At 43.3% G+C, this 20,677-nt stretch overlaps 1 protein-coding gene across 1 annotated transcript; it reads right to left on the minus strand.

Annotated features, from left to right (window-relative positions):
• Positions 1 to 183: 183 nt before the first annotated feature.
• Positions 184 to 19,774, minus strand: LOC120691553 (IAA-amino acid hydrolase ILR1-like 3). The gene is made up of 4 exons (XM_039974646.1): positions 19,655 to 19,774; positions 1,654 to 1,779; positions 881 to 1,195; positions 184 to 791 (listed from the first exon to the last, which is right to left on the minus strand). Exons 1-4 carry the CDS (start codon positions 19,673 to 19,675, stop codon positions 291 to 293), a joined length of 963 nt encoding a protein of 320 aa, XP_039830580.1. The 5' UTR covers positions 19,676 to 19,774; the 3' UTR covers positions 184 to 290.
• Positions 19,775 to 20,677: the final 903 nt, after the last annotated feature.

Here is a 20,677-nt window from a genome sequence, read left to right on the forward strand (position 1 = left end):
CTGTTGCCGCATATATTTTCAATCAATTTTGTATGTTTCTATTGATTTGCTCACCCAATTTAATTGTACCACCCTTGTTACGTGATATTTTTCTATTGGTTCAAAATTCGAGTGATATAGAAGCGAAATTTACTCGATTGTTACCTAGACCTTCAGCTTTCCTAAGCGTAAAGAAAGAAGAAGATCAGAAAGATTCCTTTTATACTGATCACAGTTTTTTTTTCTTCTCGAAAAAAGATTCCAGGAAGCTCCTTTGATGCTTGAAATGGTCACAGTGCATCCAGGGCAGGCTATGGCGAGGCTTTTTTGTTGAGGTACTCGATGGCCACGGCGGCGTGGAAGGCGGCTCCGATGGGGAGCGCGCCCTCGTCGAACACCACGTGCGGCGAGTGCACGTGGTGCATCTCCCCCGCCTTCTCGTTTCTGACGCCGATGCCGAAGAAGGCGGCCGGGATCCTCTCCGCGTAGAAGCCGAAGTCCTCCGCCGCCATGATCGGGGGCCGCAGCTTGACGTTGGCCTCGCCGAGCATGCTCTCGGCCACCGCCTTGGCGTGGGCGTACATGGCTTCGTCGTTGACGGTGGCCGGGTACGGCCGGAGCTCCTCCTCCATGAAGTCGAGGGCCGCCGTGCAGCGGCCCACGGCGGCCTGCGCTTCGATCACCTCTCTGATCCTCCTCTTGAGGTAGGAGAGGCCTTCGCTCGTCATGCTCCTGAACGTGCCACCCAGGGTCACGGATTCCGGAATGACATTGAAAGCCTCGCCTCCTTTGATGAAGGTCACCGAGACCACCTGCAAGCAAGATCGACCCTCCATTACAAAGGCATTGTTATCAGATCACCTACATTTACACTGGATCTGAAAGTTCATTCTGAACGAACAGCGCCCTGAAGCGGATCGGTCTCGCGAGCGACGAGCTGCTGAAGGCTGAGCACGGCGGAGGAAGCCGCGACGATGGGGTCGACGACGAGCTGGGGCCCCGCCGCGTGCCCGCCTTTCCCGGTGATGGTCGCCGAGAACCTGGCTGCTCCGGCGAGGAACGGCCCTGGCCTGGAGCCGACGGTGCCCACCGGCAGGGATGTCGCGACGTGCATGCCGAAGATGGATTGCACATCGTCCAGGACGCCTTCCTTGAGCACATGGTACGCGCCGGCGTGGCCCTCCTCGGCCGGCTGGAAGACAAGCTTTACTGTGCCCTGGGGATGATGTTGACAAGGGTAATTTTTTGAACCTGGTAGTAAATGATGATTTACTGCAATTATTTGTTGATCTCTGTATCTTTTTAGACGGCAAATAACTGTTCATATCACAACACGTAAACCTGCTGCAAATTTATGTATTGCAAGCATTTTGATGCTACCGCATCAAAATCATTGAGCATATAATTTATTTTGTTTTCAATCATGCCGTTTGGAAAAAGCATCATTGCTCATAAATTTGCCAGGAAAGAATGCTCCATTGTTGGGACCATCTAAAGGAATGGAATTCTCGTCAATTGATAGTCAAATTTGAACATATGAAATTTAGTACGTCAGTTTGATGTAGTTGAATTATCTTGCAATTCGAGCAATTGAGTTTGGGAACTGCAGTATTGAATTCTAATTTTTCTGACAAAGGCCAGCCTGAAGGAAGAGGAAGAGTGGTCCAAGGGTACCTTCAGATCGTTCTTGCAAGACTGAAGCAGTCTAGCAGCTCCAAGTAGCATTGCCACATGAACATCATGCCCACAAGCGTGCATCTTCCCATCTTCCTTGCTCTTGAACTCCCATTCTACCATTTCCTGCCAATGAAGCACATTGCAAACGGGAAGTCAGAAACATGCAGCACCTTGGTCTGTGTTGACAGTCAAATTTGACACCTGCCGAGGCCGACCGGTCTGGTCTGTACAGTCCTAGTAGAATTAGGTTTTTTTGTAAAGAGTCCTCATGTAATCCTACTCATGAAGGGGTACGTCTTCCCCGGCTTATAAATATAAAGGCTAAGGCCGATTGAGGGATATTCCCAATCGAATCAATACAAAAATCGCATTACTTTTTATCTCTCAAACCCTAGTTTTTTCCAACCCTAGATTGCTTTCTTCCTTCGTCTCGACGGCGTTTGAAGACGTTCTAAGTGGCCTGCCGACCTCAGGGCAACCCTACGTTCACGAGCTCCGACGGGGTCCCTCCTGAGCTCGCTGTTCTAGGTTTCCGGCGACGCCTTGCTTGCACCGGTCAGACCGGTCGGCGAGACCGGTCAGACCGGTCAGCCCAAGGTTTCGCGGGTGTTGATCGTTTTGACAATCGTCCGCGCGTTCTAGCACATTTGAGTGTGTTGGTGCGATTCTGTGTCAACATACTTTTTGGCGACTCCGCTGGGGAACAGATTAATCTGGTTTTTAAAACCGATCTAATCTAACTTCTCCGGAAAGATGGGTACTCATGGTGAAATTCACAACGGCAATGTCATCAAGGCGACCATGGAGGAATTCACTGAAGACGAGCGCAGGGCCTACCTCATCGCTGAAGAGCACCTGAAAGAGCAGTTCCTTCAAGGATTCAAGAAGGAGCGAGGAGGCCTATTCAAGAGGGTCGGGGAGTTCGTGATGCCATCATTCAAGCTGAACCAAGACAAGGTCGAGGTACTTCCTAATGATTCCTCTGAATTAGTCAAGCAATTCTCTATTATGGTAGATTTGAAAATATCTGCCGCGCAAGTAGCTGCAAGAGAGAGTTTTGCTGGGCTCAATGATCAGATTGAGGCACTTAAAAAGGGCAAAAGTGTTGAGGATGGCACTTATATTCTAGAAACGGATTCGGCTAGCACATCTGCTACCCAGGGTCAATTCTTTGGGATGTCGCCGAACTCGTTCCTAGGGCAAACACCGTTGACATCTACTGTCCACGCGTCACCGGTCTCCTCGACCGGTCAGACCGGTGCGGGCGGTCAGACCGGTTACACGACCGGTCAGACCGGTCCAACGGGACAGTGTCCAGTGCCCTCTGCACCGCACGCTTCTATTCCCGGTTCGGCTGTCCCTAGCCGAACCAATGAGATAGTGATGCATGCCGGGCCTCATACTACATCACAGCAGGGATCTGAACCTCACCGAGGGCCGATTCCTAACACAAACATGACTTACACCGGTCCTACCACGCAACGTGTTTCGTCCTCTTCGCATGCATCGGCCAGCGGTACTTATCAGGCCGATTTCAATAGGTTTAAAGAAGATTTGGCCGGTGTGCATAAATCTAAACTTGGGATTGATATGGATGGGTCGCGTTTATATCAAAAGCCGTATCCTCCAGAGTTTGATTTCGTTTCATATCCTGATGGTTGACGCGTTCCCGAGTTTGTGAAATTTAATGGTGAAGATTCGCGTACGACTTGGGAGCATGTTAGCCAATATGTCTTGCAATTGGGTGAAGCGGGTCTTAACGATTGCTCATTCGCTTATTTTCTTTATCTTTGACCGGAACCGCTTTCTCTTGGTTTTCCTCGCTTGCGCCGGGATCGATTTTAAATTGGAATCAATTAGAGTGCAAATTTCATGATCACTTTTTTAGTGGGGAAGCCGAAGTTAGATTGCTAGACTTAACATCGGTTAGACAAAACCGAGATGAATCGATTTTGGATTATTTCTAGAGGTTTAAAGCTTTGAAAAACCGTTGTTTCAATTCGTCTCTTTCGGAAAAAGATTTGGCGGATTTGGCATTTAATGGCTTGCGTTCTTATTTGAAAGAGAAACTTGAAAGAAAAAGATTTGCAAATGCGAGCTGTTGATGTCGAATTTAAGTATAAAAATTTTAAAGATTCCTTTAAGCCTCATCGGTCTAATACGCATGTTGTTGAGAATGATTCCGACTGCTCGGACGATGAGGAAATGGGAGTGTACGCCGCTGAATTTGTTTGGCCATCAAAGGACAAACCTTCTATGTGTCCTTCGCTTAAGCCGGTTCAAAAGAATCGGCAAAATGAGATGAAATTTACTTTTGATGTTTCCAAGTGCGATAGGATTTTTGATGAATTACTTAAACATGGAAACATTCGTTTGTCTCATGCTATACTGTCGCCGGAAGAACTAAAAAGGCATGCATATTATAAGTGGCATAATTCTTTCTTACATGCTACTAATGATTATAATATTTTCCGTCGACAGATCCAATCAGCTGTAGATGAAAGACGATTGGTGCTTTTTGAGATGCAAGTAGACAAGACTCCCTTCTCTGTCCATACTTTGGAACTAAATAATCCAAAGGTTCTCCTTCGGCCGGAGCAAACCGAAGGGGCTCAAGGAAAGAATGTGGTGATTGGAGATCCGACGCCGATAAATGCAAATCATAAGATTCTGGCCCGAGAAGTCATTGCTGAGAAGACTCCTGATGGGAAGCCAACTTTGAGGATTTTTGTTAATGCTCCTAAGCCCATGGGGCAAGCAAGTTCCTCCAGTCAGCTTGCTGTCCAGGCGCAACCGGTCAGACTGGTAGCATCAACCGGTCAGACCGGGTGCAACGACCGGTCAGACCACCCTAGGGAGCAGCCCCGAACTTTCAAGCCGAAACGTCCGGAAGAGGGTACTTGGATAACAAATGTGCCAAAACTGCAGGGTAGGCGTACAAATCAGGGACCTACCTTTGGGCAGTTATTGAACAAGTATACTAAGGCCGTTCAACAAGATCGGTCATTAAAAAAGAGACTTCATTCACCACCGTGTCGGGGCAATGCTTCGCCTCCAAGGAGGGAATTCATCAGGCGCAGGAGTAATTATCCTCAGTTTCGTCCACAGAAGGTGTATGCTACTATGCCTTGATCCCCACCGGCGTCAGATGCAGTTAATCCGGTGTGGGAACATGAGGGGATTTGGCTCCAGTGCTTTCCAATGCCATATCTACCACCATATCAGAGGGAGGAAAGATCAAGGACGCCAGTACACGACCGATTGGGAGCACACCAATCTAGTCCAGCTCAGCAGGCGCCACCGGTCATACCGGTCCCCTATGACCGGTCAGACCGGTCTCAGCGGAGACCGGCGCTATTTGTTCCTCCGCAGGTTGAATATCGCGTGAAGGAAAAGAAGTTAGAGGTGCAATCAGAAGCTACTCCCGAGAAGGCTAAAGCCGATACTATTGTTCAGATCGGCAACATTAAAGTGGTTGTGCAAGATAAGGGTAAAGAGCCGATGGTGATTGATAAATTGGCTACTTCTTCTTCTTCTCCTGTCCAGAAACCTTTTACTGCTAACAATCATGAGGCTGGTGGCAGTAAGGTAGCGGACAAAGACCATCAACCCCATTGGTGTCTCGAGGGATTGACGCATACCCATTTGAGTGTGCTGAGCATCTTGAGGACTTGGTGTCCATGTGTGAGAGTGCTTGAGAGCCCTCTACTCACTCTAACTTGATAGGAATCATCCGATCGAGTGAGAGAGCGATTCTAGTGCGATTGCTTTGAGTGATTGCATCGAGTGGCACTAGGTGATCATGTTGCAAGCCGGTGTGCTTGTTACTCTTGGAGGTTGCCACCTCCTAGATGGCTTGGTGGCAAGAGGCTCCGTTGAAGCCCGCAAGAATATTGTGCGGTGCTCTGGAGAAGAGATTGTGAGGGGTATTGTGCTCACCCCGCGGGAGCCGCGAAGAGCAACTCTAGTTGAGCGAGACGTGAAGAGCAACAAGTGGTCCGGCCGGATCATGTGCTAGAGCTCGGTGTGAGCACTCCACGTGGGAGAGTGTGACTTGAGAGTCACCACTAGCAAGAGGATCGGCGGCAACCTTGGAGCTTGTCTCAACGGGGATTAGCTTGGTGGCAACCAAGTGAATCTCGGGATAAAAATCACCGTGTCAATCTTGTCTACTCTTCTCGGTGGTTTGCATTCTCCAAATCACAAGCCTTATATTTACATTCATCTATAGCTTGTGTTTGTGTAGTTGCTCTCTAGTGATTAGTTAGCTTGTGTAGCTTGCTAATCATCTTCTTGCTTGTGTAGCTAGAAGTAGAGATCCTAATGTAACTAGTTAGCTTGTGTAGCTTAATTAGTTGCTCTTGCTTAGATTGTGTAGCTAAGCAAGTTGAGCTCTTGGATTTGGATTGTGTATCCTTGTCCTTGAGCATCTAGTGAGCTTAGGTTTGGTTTTGTGCTTTTGCTCATTAGAATTGTATAGGAGCTCCCCCGGTTTGTGAAGTACTAGTGCTTAGGCTTGTATGACTTGGCATTAGAATTGTTAGGAGAGCTCTTACTAGCTTGGCACTCTATTTGCTTTGTGTAGGATCTTTTTGGAGGTACCTTAGAGTCATAGTTAAAGGGGTGAAGTCTTGGCTAAGCGAATAGTTTCAATTCCGCATAAGTTTCGGTTAGCCGGCGCAATTAGTTTTAGAAAGGACTATTCACCCCCCTCTAGTCCGCCATCTCGACCCTACAAGTGGTATCAGAGCCGAGGTATCTCATTTGTGGTCCTTACCGACCCGAGAGGATGGCGACTTATGGGCTAGATGTTGAGTGTCCATATATTTTTGATGACACACACTTTGCACGGTGGAAAAATTGGATGATATGCAATTTTAAATTTATTTGCTCTCAAATGTGGTGGATGGTGGATGTAGGTTTTTCTCATGTGTTAGATGAAGAAAATCTAACTCCAACACAAGAGAAATGCCTAGATCTAGACATCCAAGTTACTAACATCTTATTTAGATCTTTGCATAATTGTATTCTTGGTGAGATCATGGACAAGAAAACCACCCATGAGATTTGGAGTTATCTAAATGAGAAATATGGGGCGCCCTCCGATGATCATAATGATTATAAGACCAAGGAGGAAGTGCATGAGGATGATGAGCACATCCATGACATGGTGGTTGTGGAAGATTGCTCCACATCATGGTCAAGTGATGATGATGATAATCAATCTACAACAAGTTCACTTGACATGGTTGATAATGATGATTCAAGTGTTGCAAATTATGATTCTACTCCAAGCACACTTGATGATCAAGTTGGCTCATGCACGGATGATATTGCTACATCAAACTCATCTCCATCACCACATTGCTTCATGTCACAAGGTGACATAAAGGTATCAAATTGTAATACGATTGATCTTAATTCATATGATGAGCTCTTAAGTAGATATGTTAGCTTGACCAAATTATTTGAGGAAGTGTTAGCCAAAACAATCAAATTTGAAAAAGAACACTCTTTTCTCAAAGACACATGTGAACAACAAAAGCATCTACTTTATGTCATAAGTTGTTTACATGAGAAGCTAAAATTGACTCATGAGGAGCTTAGTGTTGCTCATGAGAATTTGGTACTAGGCCATGCTTTACTCACTAACAAGCTTTCTAGTAAAGTAATTAAAACAAGTGAGAGCTCATCACATGGATCAAATGATCAATTGCAAAATATTGCTAACCCTTGTGATGTAGGAAAGAAACATGTATCCACCTCATGTGATGATTTATTGTCTATGTCATGTACTTCAAATATAGATGCTTATTCTTCTTCTACTATGCAATATGAGACTAACCTTGTAGAAGAAAACAAAAAGCTCCAAAGTCAAGTGAAGTATTTGAGCAACAAGATAGAGAGATGGACAAAAAAAATCAAAAGTCACCCTTGAAAGCATAATAAATAATCAAAGAAATTTCGGTGATATGAGTGGCATTGGTTCCAACAAGAGCAAAGCCAAAGACAAGAAATGGGGCAAGAATAAATATAATAGGAAAATGAAAAAGCAAGAAAAAATGAAGCTATCTCATTTCATGTGCTTTCAATGCCATGAGATGGGACACTTTGCAAATGGTTGCCCCAACAAAGAAAATCTCAAGTTGAAGAAGGAAGAAGAGAAGCTTAAACATGTCAAATGCTTCAAGTGCCGCACTTGGGGTCACCTCACCTCAATGTGCCCAACCAAGCAATTGGTGAAGCAACAAGAACCTCAACCAAAGCCACAAGTTGAGCAAGAGAAGGTACCCCAACCTCAAGTCAAGATCAACCATGATGATCAAGTTGATGACTTGAAGATGATGAAAAAGAGAACAAGAAGGGGTGGCAAGGGAAGAACAAGGCATCCAACTCACATTCAAGATGGCAAGATGTTGAGCAAGAACAAGATCCAAGAGAAGAATCCACATGCTCATATTAAGTGTCATAGTTGTGCAATATTGGGTCACCTAGTTTCGGGTTGCCCAAACAAGCTTGAGAAGAAGGCTCAAGCAAACAATGAGAAGCAAGACAATGAGAAGCATCAAATGAGTAAGGAAGAAAAGGCTCAACAAAATAGAAGATGCTACTTATGCCGGGAGAGGGGACACATGGCTTATTCATGTCCCTTAGGTAACAATTCTAAGCCTATTTCAATTGATGCAAATATTATGCTTAGAAAGGATGGTAATGGTACATCATTTGTTACTATTGCAAAACATCCCGCTATTCATACTAAGGCATTGCCAAAGTATCTTGCTCCTAACTTGAGAGGACCCAACCTAGTTTGGGTACTATCAAAACGTGGATGAATGTGTATAGGTACAAAAGGCATTGGAGGCTTGATTCAAATAAAATTCATATTTTTGATCTTATGATTGAATCAAGGAATTGAAGTTTTCTTTGCATATATACAACCCAATGCCAAGTCAAAACAATGAAGTCCAAGTGCTACAACATATAAGTATCTTTTTCTAGTTGTGAGAAATTCATTGGAAATATTTGTTGGCTTGCTAACTTATTTGTGTTAAACCTTGCTTTTGGATGAACAATCTTTTTGCAAATTGATAAATGAGCTAAATGTCATTTACTTCTCAAATGTGGCTTGAAAACTAGTTCTTATGACATTTGGTTATTTTGTGCATCCCTTGGTTCAAAATTCTGATTTTTTGAGGCATTTATGCGCTATTTATGAGTTTCCTTGTTTTTACTCAATTTATTTTTTTATTTCTCGTTCTTACTCACTCATATGAGTTTTTTGATGGTGTTCATGGTAGTTTTGAGATTTTTGGAATTTTATTTGAGCAATGATCCAAATTCAAAGTTGAAATTGTGAAAGTTGGCAAAATTCTGGGCTGTCTGAAATTTGGTAGCGCGGACAGTCCACGGGTAAGAGGCGGACGGTCCGCCATTCATGAAGTTTTGCACCAGAGGCTCTGATCAGCAGAAAATTGTAGCGCGGACAGTCCGCCCATGGACTGCGGACGGTCCGCCAGATGCACCGGTAAGCTTCGGTTGCACCGATGATGTGTCCACTATGCAAGCGCGGACGGTCCGCCAAGTATCCGCGGACGGTCCGCCTGAGATAAGTTGAATCTGCTCAGAAACAAACTCTGCTTTGTCAAAATCTGGTAGCAATCTAGAAATGTTTGGAAGCTCAAATTTTTATGGCTGCTATATGACTTAGTGTCACACATCTCCACAAAATTTTATAGAAATTCAACTTGTACTCTAAGAGATCTGATATATTCTTTGAGAGGTACAAAATCTGCCAGAAAAGTGACAAATATTGGATTGATCTTGAGTCACTTAAATTGAAAGGTCCTCAAGTTGGAATCATCTTTACAAGTGGTTGAGGAACCTAGGTTTGGTTTTGATAGGAGCTATAAGCATAACTAGTATTAGGTACAAGGCTATTTGATTATGGTGCGTACTTGGCACACATTTGGCACTCAATTGAAAGATCAAGACCAAAATCAAGAATAAAGAAAAGGACTTAAAGAAAGATGTGAAGATTTTTCATCATGACAAGTCCATAGTTTGATCAATCAATCAAAGTCATTCAAGTGAGTGTCAAGAATGGTTCTTGGAGAGATCACTTCTCCCTGGAGAGGGGCCGGGCCGCCCAAGAGTGGGATAGACAAGCAAGGTGCTTGGAAGGCCAACATGGAAGTGGTAATCTAGAGTCATTGGAGATGCTTAAATGAAGCTATCAAATGGGTTGATCAAGAAAAGCAAGCAACACCTAACATAAGAGATATTCATGAAAATTCAAGTGATATTCAAGTTGTATTCTCTCATGCAAGCAAAAATCAAAGAGATGAAGCAAGCCAACCACAACAAGATAGTGCATTTGATGATAAGTGGTATTCATTTCATATGGGTGAAGAATGATTTTCATATTGGTATTCGTTGTCTTCACCAAGCTATTATAATTGGACTTCATGATGCTATTTGGAGAGCTAAATTGGAATCTAATGACTATCCTCTACTCCAACATAGCAAGGTGAAATTGCTTGACAAATGCATTTATACTATGCTAAGGACATGATTAGTGCATATAGTCATATATAGTGATCATTCATGAAAAATAAAATAATTTTAAATGTTTTATGATGCCACTATTGCTTCTATGCTTGATATGATCTAGTGGTAACATATAACATGTTTATGAGCTAGTAAATCCAAATAGTTGATCTAGAAAATGAGCTTTCAAGTGTTTAACTCAACATTGTCAAGATAACCCTTAGAATGAGGTGTGAAGAAGCTTGTCATTGGTTCAAACCGAGTTGAATTATTTGGGCAAGTAGTCTACATCAAATCAAAGAGAAAGAAGCTCATGGAAACAAACTAGTTCAAGAATTGATTATCAATGTCAAATTCAACAAAGTGATCCATCATGATTTTACAAGTGATACTAGATTCAACAAAAGGTATATCATTGTATCTCTACAAGTGATATACATGGTCATACAAGTGGTATTCATTAAAGTAGATCTAGTGCAACAATGGTGGTTCCACAAGTGATCCTCAACTTTAAGTGATCAATTCAAATCAAGAAAGCTACCCTTATCAAAAAGAGCTCAAGATTCAAGTAAATTGACAAACACTTTGACATAGGGGGAGGAGCCCCACTACAAAGTATCAAGATCAAGAATCCTACTAGTATCCTACATGTGGCATTTCAAGGTGGTCTCCATGCTTCCACATGTTGGTATTCAAGTGGTGTCAATTCCAATCAACTTAAAAGTGTCCATCAAAAATGAAGATTCAAGACTCAACCATCTACCCAAGTCCAACTCTTTGTATCAAACCACAAGCGCTTCATATGATTGCCTACAAGGGGTATTCAAGTGGTAACCCTACAAGTACATGAGGTACAACTTCAAGTGGTAGCCATTGATCTTCACATGGCAAATTTCATGTGGTTTCGGCCCTTTTATGGTCATTGATGACAAAGGGGGAGAGAAATGAACAAAGATATGAATTATCCTTGGATGACAAAGGGGGAGATGAGATGAGAGTGCGATCATGGACATGGATCAAGAGGAGCAATATTGAGGAGGATCAATACTCTTGGACAAGAGGAGCACACAAGTAGGGGGAGCAAGCTCATGAACTTAGTTGTTTGAATTTGATATGTGCATATTCATGTGCTTGCTTGCATTTGCATAAGTTTTAAAATTTATATATGCAGTGCTTGTGTGTGATGTATGCTAATCATAGAACTTGATTGATGATTTGATAACTAGCATGCATAGATTGTAGCTAGATATTTTTTTTACAAGTGAATCAAGAGCCTTACTAATATTGTTGATCTCATGAGGTATCTTGAGTTTTTTGATGAATGTCTAGTTACTTATTGATGCTAAGGAATGAACTTCAAGGATGCAACTCAAATTGGTATCACGCTTCAAAGGTTTATCCTATATACCTTAGCATCACTTAGTAGTGACAACAATCCCACAAATTTCATATTTATTCATGTGTGTGAGTTTAAAACCAAATCTCTTGAGCACACATGTAGGGGGAGTTATCACTACCAAGTCGGATTTTTATGGTGCTTATCCAATCTTTTACAAGTAGTCTTAATGGTGGATAAGAAACATAAAATCCAAACCAAGTTAGCTTTTTACACGTGTGTGGAGTGCTAGCTTGGAATATGCTTAATTTCCATATCTTTGTAGAGTTGTCATCAATTACCAAAAAGGGGGAGATTGAAAGGCCCTTGTTTGGTTTTGGTAATTGAGTGACAACTTAGCTAGACTAATAAGTGTTTATATTGAGATACACAGGAAATTAGTCCACACAAAGACACTAGTATGAGCAACATGTGCCATGGAGGAGAAATGACTAAGGGTTGATGCTACGCTCATATAGTGTGATCGAGTAGCTCATTGCATATGATACATGACATGGAGTTATGTGACCAAAGTGGAGAAGATCAAGACAAGGCTTGGCTTGATGGACCGGTTGCAATGGAGAAGGGCAAGTCAAGGCTTTGAAGCAAGGGACCGCGAGGCGGTGAAGCTTGGGCAAGATTTGGCGCCGATGGACCGATGCAACGGTGAAGAGCGAGCAAGGTCAAGATCGATGGACCAAAGACGTCATGTGATAATATGGAGTGGATCATATCATTCAAGAAAGATCAAGCCAAGTGTTGACTCATGATGATGATCAAAAGACTTGATGGAGTTTGGTACTTGTGTGGCATAAATATTTGGAAAGATGAAATGGAATGCGCAAGGCAAAGGTATGACTTGTAGGGCATTTTATTTCACCGGTCAAAGGTTGTGTAGAGAAGTGCATGACCGGATTTAGGATAGATGGCCGTACTATCAAGAGGGGCAAACTTGTTTGCATATCGGTCATCTAGTGCCACTTGAGCGATCTAACATTGCGATGTTGCTAGGATCGAGTGGCGTGGTGAGATCAAGTGAAAATCCTTTGAAAACGTTTGTGAAATGCTAACACACATGCACATGTGTTGTTCACGTGGTGTTGTTGGCACATTTGCAAAGGAAAAAGAGTTGGAGTTGATGTTTATCAACTTGGGGAAGTAAGAAAGGCTTTTCGGTGTTCTTCGGAGATTAGGTTGGCTCTTGGAGTGAAATACTGCTTTGATCCATTGTGTTTTGGATCAAATATTCAGTTGGGTTGTGTAGCCCTCTGAATAAGTTTTCCATAGAGTCCAAGATCACCAAATTTGGACATCGGAGCTAAGAGTTATGGACATTTTACCGAGGTACTTTTCTGCTGGAAATATACCTGCGGACGGTCCGCTCCTGGGGGGCGGACGGACCGCCGTTATCTCGGATGAGCTCGAACAAAACCGTTTTTGGCTCTTTTGGTGGTCCAAAATGAACTGCGGACCGTTCGGTCCATGGGGGCGGACGGTCCGCCTTTAAAAACTGAAACGGGCGCAGAAACTTGGTAGTTCTGTCTTGGGTGTCCAAAATGAACTGCGGACCGTCCGGTCCTTGGGGGCGGACGGTCCGCCACCTACTGAAAATTCTGGGACAGAAACACTGCGGTTTCTGTGTGTGCTGACCTTTTGAACGGCGGACGTTCCGCCCCTGGGGAGCGGACAGTCCGCAGGTCACTTCCAGATTTAGTCAGAGACGTTTGCAAATCGGTTGGTTCGAAGTTTTGAACCGCAGACGATCCGCCCCAGGGGCGCGGACAGTCCACCCGGGGCTCTAACGGTCGACTCTGACACATAATAATTGCAGTTCTAGCCATTGGTTTTGAATGACGGATGGTCCGGTCTCTGTGAGGCGGACAGTCCGCGAAAACTCAGTTTTCACAGAATTTGAGTGTAACGGCTAGTTTGGGGCCACCCTCTATAAATAGAGGGTGTGGCCGGTCATTTGAGTGTGCTGAGCACCTTGAGGACTTGGTGTCCATGTGTGAGAGTGCTTGAGAGCCCTCTACTCACTCTAACTTGATAGTAATCATCCGATCGAGTGAGAGAGCGATTCTAGTGCGATTGCTTTGAGTGATTGCATCGAGTGGCACTAGGTGATCATGTTGCAAGCCGGTGTGCTTGTTACTCTTGGAGGTTGCCACCTCCTAGACGGCTTGGTAGCAAGAGGCTCCGTTGAAGCCCGCAAGAAGATTGTGCGGTGCTCTGGAGAAGACATTGTGAGGGGTATTGTGCTCACCCCGCGGGAGCCGCGAAGAGCAACTCTAGTTGAGCGAGACGTGAAGAGCAACAAGTGGTCCGGCCGGATCATGTGCTAGAGCTCGGTGTGAGCACTCCACGTGGGAGAGTGTGACTTGAGAGTCACCACTAGCAAGAGGATCGGCGGCAACCTTGGAGCTTGTCTCAACGGGGATTAGCTTGGTGGCAACCAAGTGAACCTCGGGATAAAAATCACCGTGTCAATCTTGTCTACTCTTCTCGGTGGTTTGCATTCTCCAAATCACAAGCCTTATATTTACATTCATCTATAGCTTGTGTTTGTGTAGTTGCTCTCTAGTGATTAGTTAACTTGTGTAGCTTGCTAATCATCTTCTTGCTTGTGTAGCTAGAAGTAGAGATCCTAATGTAACTAGTTAGCTTGTGTAGCTTAATTAGTTGCTCTTGCTTAGATTGTGTAGCTAAGCAAGTTGAGCTCTTAGATTTGGATTGTGTATCCTTGTCCTTGAGCATCTAGTGAGCTTAGGTTTGGCTTTGTGCTTTTGCTCATTAGAATTGTGTAGGAGCTCCCCCGGTTTGTGAAGTACAAGCCTTATATTTCTCGCATGTTAGTGGATGGTGGAGCTATTGTAAATCTTATGCCCTACTCATTGTATAAGAAGCTTGGCGGGAAGGACGAGGAGCTAATCAAAACCAACATAATGGTTAGCGGTGTAGGTGGAGGTGATCTCATTGGTGCCAAGGGAGTTGCGTCCATGGAGTTGACCGTTGGAAGTAAGATGCTTGCCACAGCCTTCTTCGTCTCGGAAGTGCAAGGTAACTTTAGTTTAATACTTGGGCGTGATTGGATTCATGCCATTCAATGTGTTCCGTCTACCTTGCATGAATTTCTTATTCAGTGGATCGGTGATGAGGTTCAGATAGTGCCTGGTGACACTTCTTCCTTCATAGCTACCGCCGATTTCAATTCCATTGGTGCCAATGACAACGTCAAGTGCTTATCGGGTTTGGATCTGTCCGATTATGAGCTTATCAGTTGCACCAAGGAGGGTTTCGTTCCTGCAACTCTAAAGCCGATGGAAAATCGGCTAAATCACTTAATGCTGTAAAGATGAGTCCAGCAGGTGACTCAGGTGCAACCGGTCAGACCGGGTCCTACGACCGGTCAGACCAGTCCTCTTCGGATCGGCCATCAGAGCCGACCGGTCAGACCGGTCCAACATAGAGTGGCTCCAGCAACACATTGAGCACTATCGGGCGCGTAAGAACGATATGTGCGAAACTATTAAAGAATCAGAAGACATGGACAAGCTGGGCCAAGGTTTTACATCGGCTGATCCTTTAGAAAAGGTAGATCTAGGTGATGGTACTATTCCTATGCCGACTTTTGTAAACAAGAATTTATTGGTTGAGTTTAAAGCCGATTTGATAAAGTTATTAAAAAAATATATCGATTGTTTTGCTTGGGAGTATTCTGAAATGACGGGATTGAGTCGTGATCTTGTTGAACATCGCTTACCAATCAAAGCCGGTTTTAAACCTTATAAACAACCGGCTAGACGTTTTAATCCTAGTATTTATGACCGAATTAAAGAGGAGATTAATCGATTATTAGATGCTGATTTTATTCGGTCTTGTCGTTATGCGAATTGGATCTCTAATATTGTGCCCGTTGAAAAGAAAGATTCGGGCAAGATTCGTGTTTGCATTGATTTTAGAGATCTCAATAAAGCTACTCCCAAGGATGAATATCCTATGCCTATAGCCGATATGCTAATTAATGAAGCATCGGGACATCGTGTTATTAGCTTTCTTGATGGTAACACGGGTTATAATTAAATATTCATGTCCGAGGAAGATACGTCTAAAACGGCCTTTGTGTGTCCCGGATTTGTTGGTTTGTTTGAGTGGGTGGTTATGACTTTTGGCTTGAAGAACACCGGTGCAACTTATCAGAGGGCTATGAATTTAATCTTCCATGATTTGTTTGGTGTTATCTTGGAAGTGTATATTAATGATATTGTTATTAAATCGGCCAGTTTGGATTGTCATTTAGCCTATTTAAGGCTTGCTCTTGAAAGGATGAGTCAGTATGGTTTGAAGATGAATCCACTCAAATGTGCTTTTGGAGTATCGGTGGGAAAATTTCTTCGTTTCATCATTCATGAGAAGGGCATAGAGATTGATCCTAAAAGAATTGAAGCTATGAGGAAAGTTGAGGCTCCTACTTGCAAGAAAGACTTGCAAAAGTTTCTGGGTAAGGTGAATTATTTGAGAAGATTTATTTCTAATTTGTCCGGAAAGATTGATGCTTTTACTACTATTCTTCGGTTAAAGAATGAAGCCGAATTTACTTGAGGGGCAAAACACAAGAGGAATTTGAGAAAATTAAATATTATTTGTCTTCGCCGCCGGTTCTTAAAGCACCTAGGAGAGGTGTTCCTTTTAAACTTTATATAGCGGCCGAAGATAAAGTTATTGGAGCTGTTTTGACTCAAGAGACCGAAGAAAAGGAGTATGTTGTTACTTACATAGGCCGACGACTTATTGATGCGGAAACAATATATACTTTTATTGAAAAGTTGTGCTTGTCTTTATATCATGCTTGTACTAAATTGCGACACTATCTAATATCTAGTACATGCATAGTAGTATGTCAAATTGATGTGATAAAACATATGTTGCAAAAGCCGATTTTGAGTGGTAGAATCGGCAAGTGGGCATATACTTTGATAGAATATGATTTGGCATGTGAACTTTTGAAATCTATGAAAGGCCAAATTGTAGCGGATTTCATTGTTGAGCATCGGATTAATAATGAGCATGATTTATAAATCGGCTATATTTTTTGCACATGATGGAAGATTTATTTTGATGGATCGGTTTGTGATGATGGGAGAGGGATTGGTGCTGTCCTTATATCTCCAAGTGGTGTTGTTTTTGGGTTCTCAAACCGATTAGAAGAATATTGCACAAATAACCAAGTTGAGTATGAAGCATTATTATTTGGCTTGGAAATTTTACAATCTATGGGCGTGAAGCATGCTGAAGTTTTTGCTGATTCGCTTCTAATTGTGCAGCAATTATCCAAGGTATGTCAATGTTATAATGGTTCATTAAATGCATATCTTGATAAGTGCCTCGAAATTATTTCTTCTTTTGATGAATTCGTTATAAGACATTTGCCAAGAGAAGAAAATGGACAGGCTAATGCTCTGGCTCAGCAAGCATCTGGTTATAATGTTAGAAAAGAAAATTTTAACATTAGAAAACCGATGCAGATGATAGCCGAGTTGCTGTTTCTGGACGAACCGGTCAAACCGCCCCGACCGGTCTAACCGATCAGATAGCAAAAAACACTGATTCGGCTGTGAAAAAAGCCAAAGATTAGGGTTGGAGAGTTCCTATAATCTCTTATCTTAAAGATCCTGGTCGTGGTGCAGAGAGAAATATTCGACGTGCAGCGTTCAAGTATATTTTAACTGATGATGAGCTTTATCGTCGAACCGCCAAAGATTTGCTTCTCAAGTGTTTGGACTCGGATCAGGCCAAAGTTGTTATGGGAGAAGTTCATGAAGGCATCTGTGGTACTCATCAATCGGCTCCTAAAATGAAGTGGTTGCTTAGGAGAGCCGGTTTCTATTGGCCTTCCATGATTTCGGATTGTTTCAAGTATTATAAGGGATGTGAAGAATGTCAACGGTTTGGAGATTTGCAATTGGTACCTGCTGCATCGTTGCATCCTATCATTAAATCATGGCCATTTCGAGGTTGGGGGTTGGATTTTATTGGACAAATTAATCCTCCATCTTCAAAGGGGCATCGCTTCGTGTTGGTTGCTACGGATTATTTTACTAAGTGGACCGAGCGGTTCCTTTGAAGAATATGACACATAGAGAGGTGGTTGAGTTTATAACTGAGCATATTATTCATAGATTCGGTATTCCTCAAACTTTGACTACGGATCAAGGCTCTTCATTTATATCAAAAGAGGTGCTCACATTTATCGAATCTTACAAGATCAAGTTGCTCAATTCATCTCCATATTATGCTCAGGCCAATGGACAGTCCGAGTCAAGCAACAAGATTTTGATCAAGCTTATTAAGAAGAAAATAGAAGAGAATCCTAAGAGGTGACATGAAGTGTTATCCGAAGCATTGTGGGCTCATCGTATATCTCGTCATAGTGCTACCAATGTTACTCCTTTTGAGCTTGTGTATGGGCAAGAGGCCGTTTTACCCATTGAGGTAAATCTGGACGCTTATAGATTGGCTACGCAAAATGATCTTTCTGTTGTTGATTATTATAATTCAATGATGGATAATATTGATGAGGTGACCGACAAGCGTATGAAGGCTTTAAAGGAGATTGAAAAGGACAAGTTTCGGGTTGCTAGAACTTACAACAAGAAGGTAAAAAATAAATCTTTTCAGGTTGGGGATTTAGTTTGGAAGACAATATTACCTCTTGGGATGAAAAGCAATAAGTTTGGTAAGTGGTCGCCAAGTTGGTAGGGTCCATATAGAGTTGTTAAAGTTATCTTCGGGAATTCCTACATGATGGAGACACTACAAGGAGATCGACTACCTAGAGCTATAAATGGAAAGTACTTGAAGAAATTCTACCCAAGCGTGTGGCAAGATGCATAAAGAAAGATGGCCGGTTTATGAGAATCGTCATTAGCAGTATTTTTTAGGCCCTAGTATTGTATAGAATACTTCTGTTTTGCTTTTTAGCTTGTAAATTCACTAAAAAGCAGAGGGGCATATGTTGACAGTCAAATTTAGCACCTGCCGAGGCCGACTGGTCTGACCGGTTGGGTCGACCGATGAGACCGGTCTGGTCTGTACAGTTCGAGTAGAATTAGGTTTTTTGTAAAGAGTCCTCATGTAATACTACTCGTGAAGGGGTACGTCTTCCCCGGCCTATAAATATAAAGGCTAAGGTCGATTGAGGGATATTCCCAATCAAATCAATACAAAAATCGCATTACTTTTTATCTCTCAAACCCTAGTTTTTTCTAACCCTAGATTACTTTCTTCCTTCGTCTCGACGGCGTTTGAAGACATTCTGAGTGGCCTGCCGACCTCAGAGCAACCCTACGTTCACGAGCTCCGACGGAGTCCCTCCTGAGCTCGCTGTTCTAGGTTTCCGGCGACGCCTTGCTTGCACCGGTCAGACCGATCGGCGAGACCGGTCAGACCGGTCTGTCCAAGGTTTCGCAGGTGTTGATCGTTTTGACAATCGTCCGCACGTTCTAGCGCATTCGAGTGTGTTGGTGTGATTCTGCGTCAACAGTCTGTTTGTTCTCTCTGTCTCCAGCCCAGTATTACTTTTTTGTTGCTTTTTTTGTGAGCCGTTGTCCATTGTTTTTTTTTTTCTGTCTAGTGCTACTGAAGCTTCAGTGTATCATCCGGGGATTTGAAGCTCCTCAATCATAATTCAATGACGCGACAAGCGAAGCAATTAACAATGGATGGTTTGTGTAAGTTGGTGGTCACTGTCAAGCTTACTTGACGGATAGCACAAGGATCATTTTTTTTGGACCATAGAACAGTGGAGATGACATTGACAAATGACAAGTATGGCATATTAGCATGTACGACGTAGGAGCAAACAAATATACTCGCTAGTTGCAACTTCTTTGTTTCAAGGAAATAAGACAATTTTTTTTATCTCCACAGTACTGTCTTGTTGCAAATTTTTCTTTTTGAAATAAAGCAACTTGTTGCAAATTTTAAACCGCAAAAATGCAGTTTCGAATTCGATCGAACCATCGCAAACATGTATGGATCAGGAGCTTTGGACAATCACGAGGGCGAGGGCGCGCGCACCTGGATGGGGAGCGCGTCCATGTCGGCGCGGAGCGCGAACACGGGTCCCGAGGCCGCGGCGGCGGGGCCGGCGATGGTGGCGACGACGCCCGTCCGCGCGACGGGCCAGGCGTACGGGACGCCGAGTGTGAGAACCGCCCAATTTACCCTCGGTTTAGGTGAAATTATTGATTAATCCTTTAAGACGAGGGCTAACACGTGTCCGTCTCTCGACACGCCACTTGCTAATCCACGCCTTAGAGGCACTTAATCAACACAATTCACCCAGAACGAGAGCAAACCCGGTAGTCCCGGTACGTGTTTGCCACATGCCCAGGATTAAGCACACGTACCGTTATACAAACGCATACATTGCTGATGATCCACAAAGAGCAATTTTATTCATTTATTATTACAAATTTGATATAGGTGGGTCCAACCTAACTTCATTACAAACCTTGGGCTCACAGAAACCATATTAAACAGAAACTTAAGGATTATTATATTTACATGCTCTCACGGAGTTCGATTACGAAGAAACTTACTACGATGATGATGTCTTGCTCAAGGACACCATCCCAGCCTCAACGACCTACTCCTCCCCCGTGCCTAAATCGGCGGAGTAGAAGTGGCCGAACACCACTTCGGGTTCACCTGCAACTAGGGTTAGAAGCACCCTGAGTACAAAGGTACTCCGCAAGACTTACGCAAATAAATAAGCAAGGATCATGCAAAGGCTCAAATAAAAGCTTTAAGGTTAAGTAATTATTGCATAAGCATGAGCTCTTCTAACAAAATTAATTAAAGTTGCCCAAACCCCCAAATACTTTTAGTTGATTAAGAGAGTAACATCATCTATAACTGATCATAGATGTAACAAGAACCGTTCCCATCATAAACGATAATCTACGAGGAGTTCATGGGATAATGAGCTTGCTCATAACCGAGAGCGCGGCAATTCGAATTGGTTATAACCTTGCAAGGGTGTACTACTTTACCCACACGACGCGAGGACCATGCGACTCACCCAACCGGCCAAAGTTG

Source organism: Panicum virgatum, chromosome 9N, assembly GCF_016808335.1.
Source record: "Panicum virgatum strain AP13 chromosome 9N, P.virgatum_v5, whole genome shotgun sequence".
Classification (NCBI taxonomy): domain Eukaryota; kingdom Viridiplantae; phylum Streptophyta; class Magnoliopsida; order Poales; family Poaceae; genus Panicum; species Panicum virgatum.

Excerpts from the sequence above, each read along its gene's own strand:
- LOC120691553 (XM_039974646.1), bottom strand. The coding sequence starts at position 19,675 with ATGGACGCGCTCCCCATCCAG. Across the intron at positions 1,196-1,653 it reads CTTGCAAGAACGATCTGAAG|GGCACAGTAAAGCTTGTCTT; the intron begins GTACCCTTGGAC and ends CATCATCCCCAG. Across the intron at positions 792-880 it reads CCGATCCGCTTCAGGGCGCT|GTGGTCTCGGTGACCTTCAT; the intron begins GTTCGTTCAGAA and ends TCTTGCTTGCAG.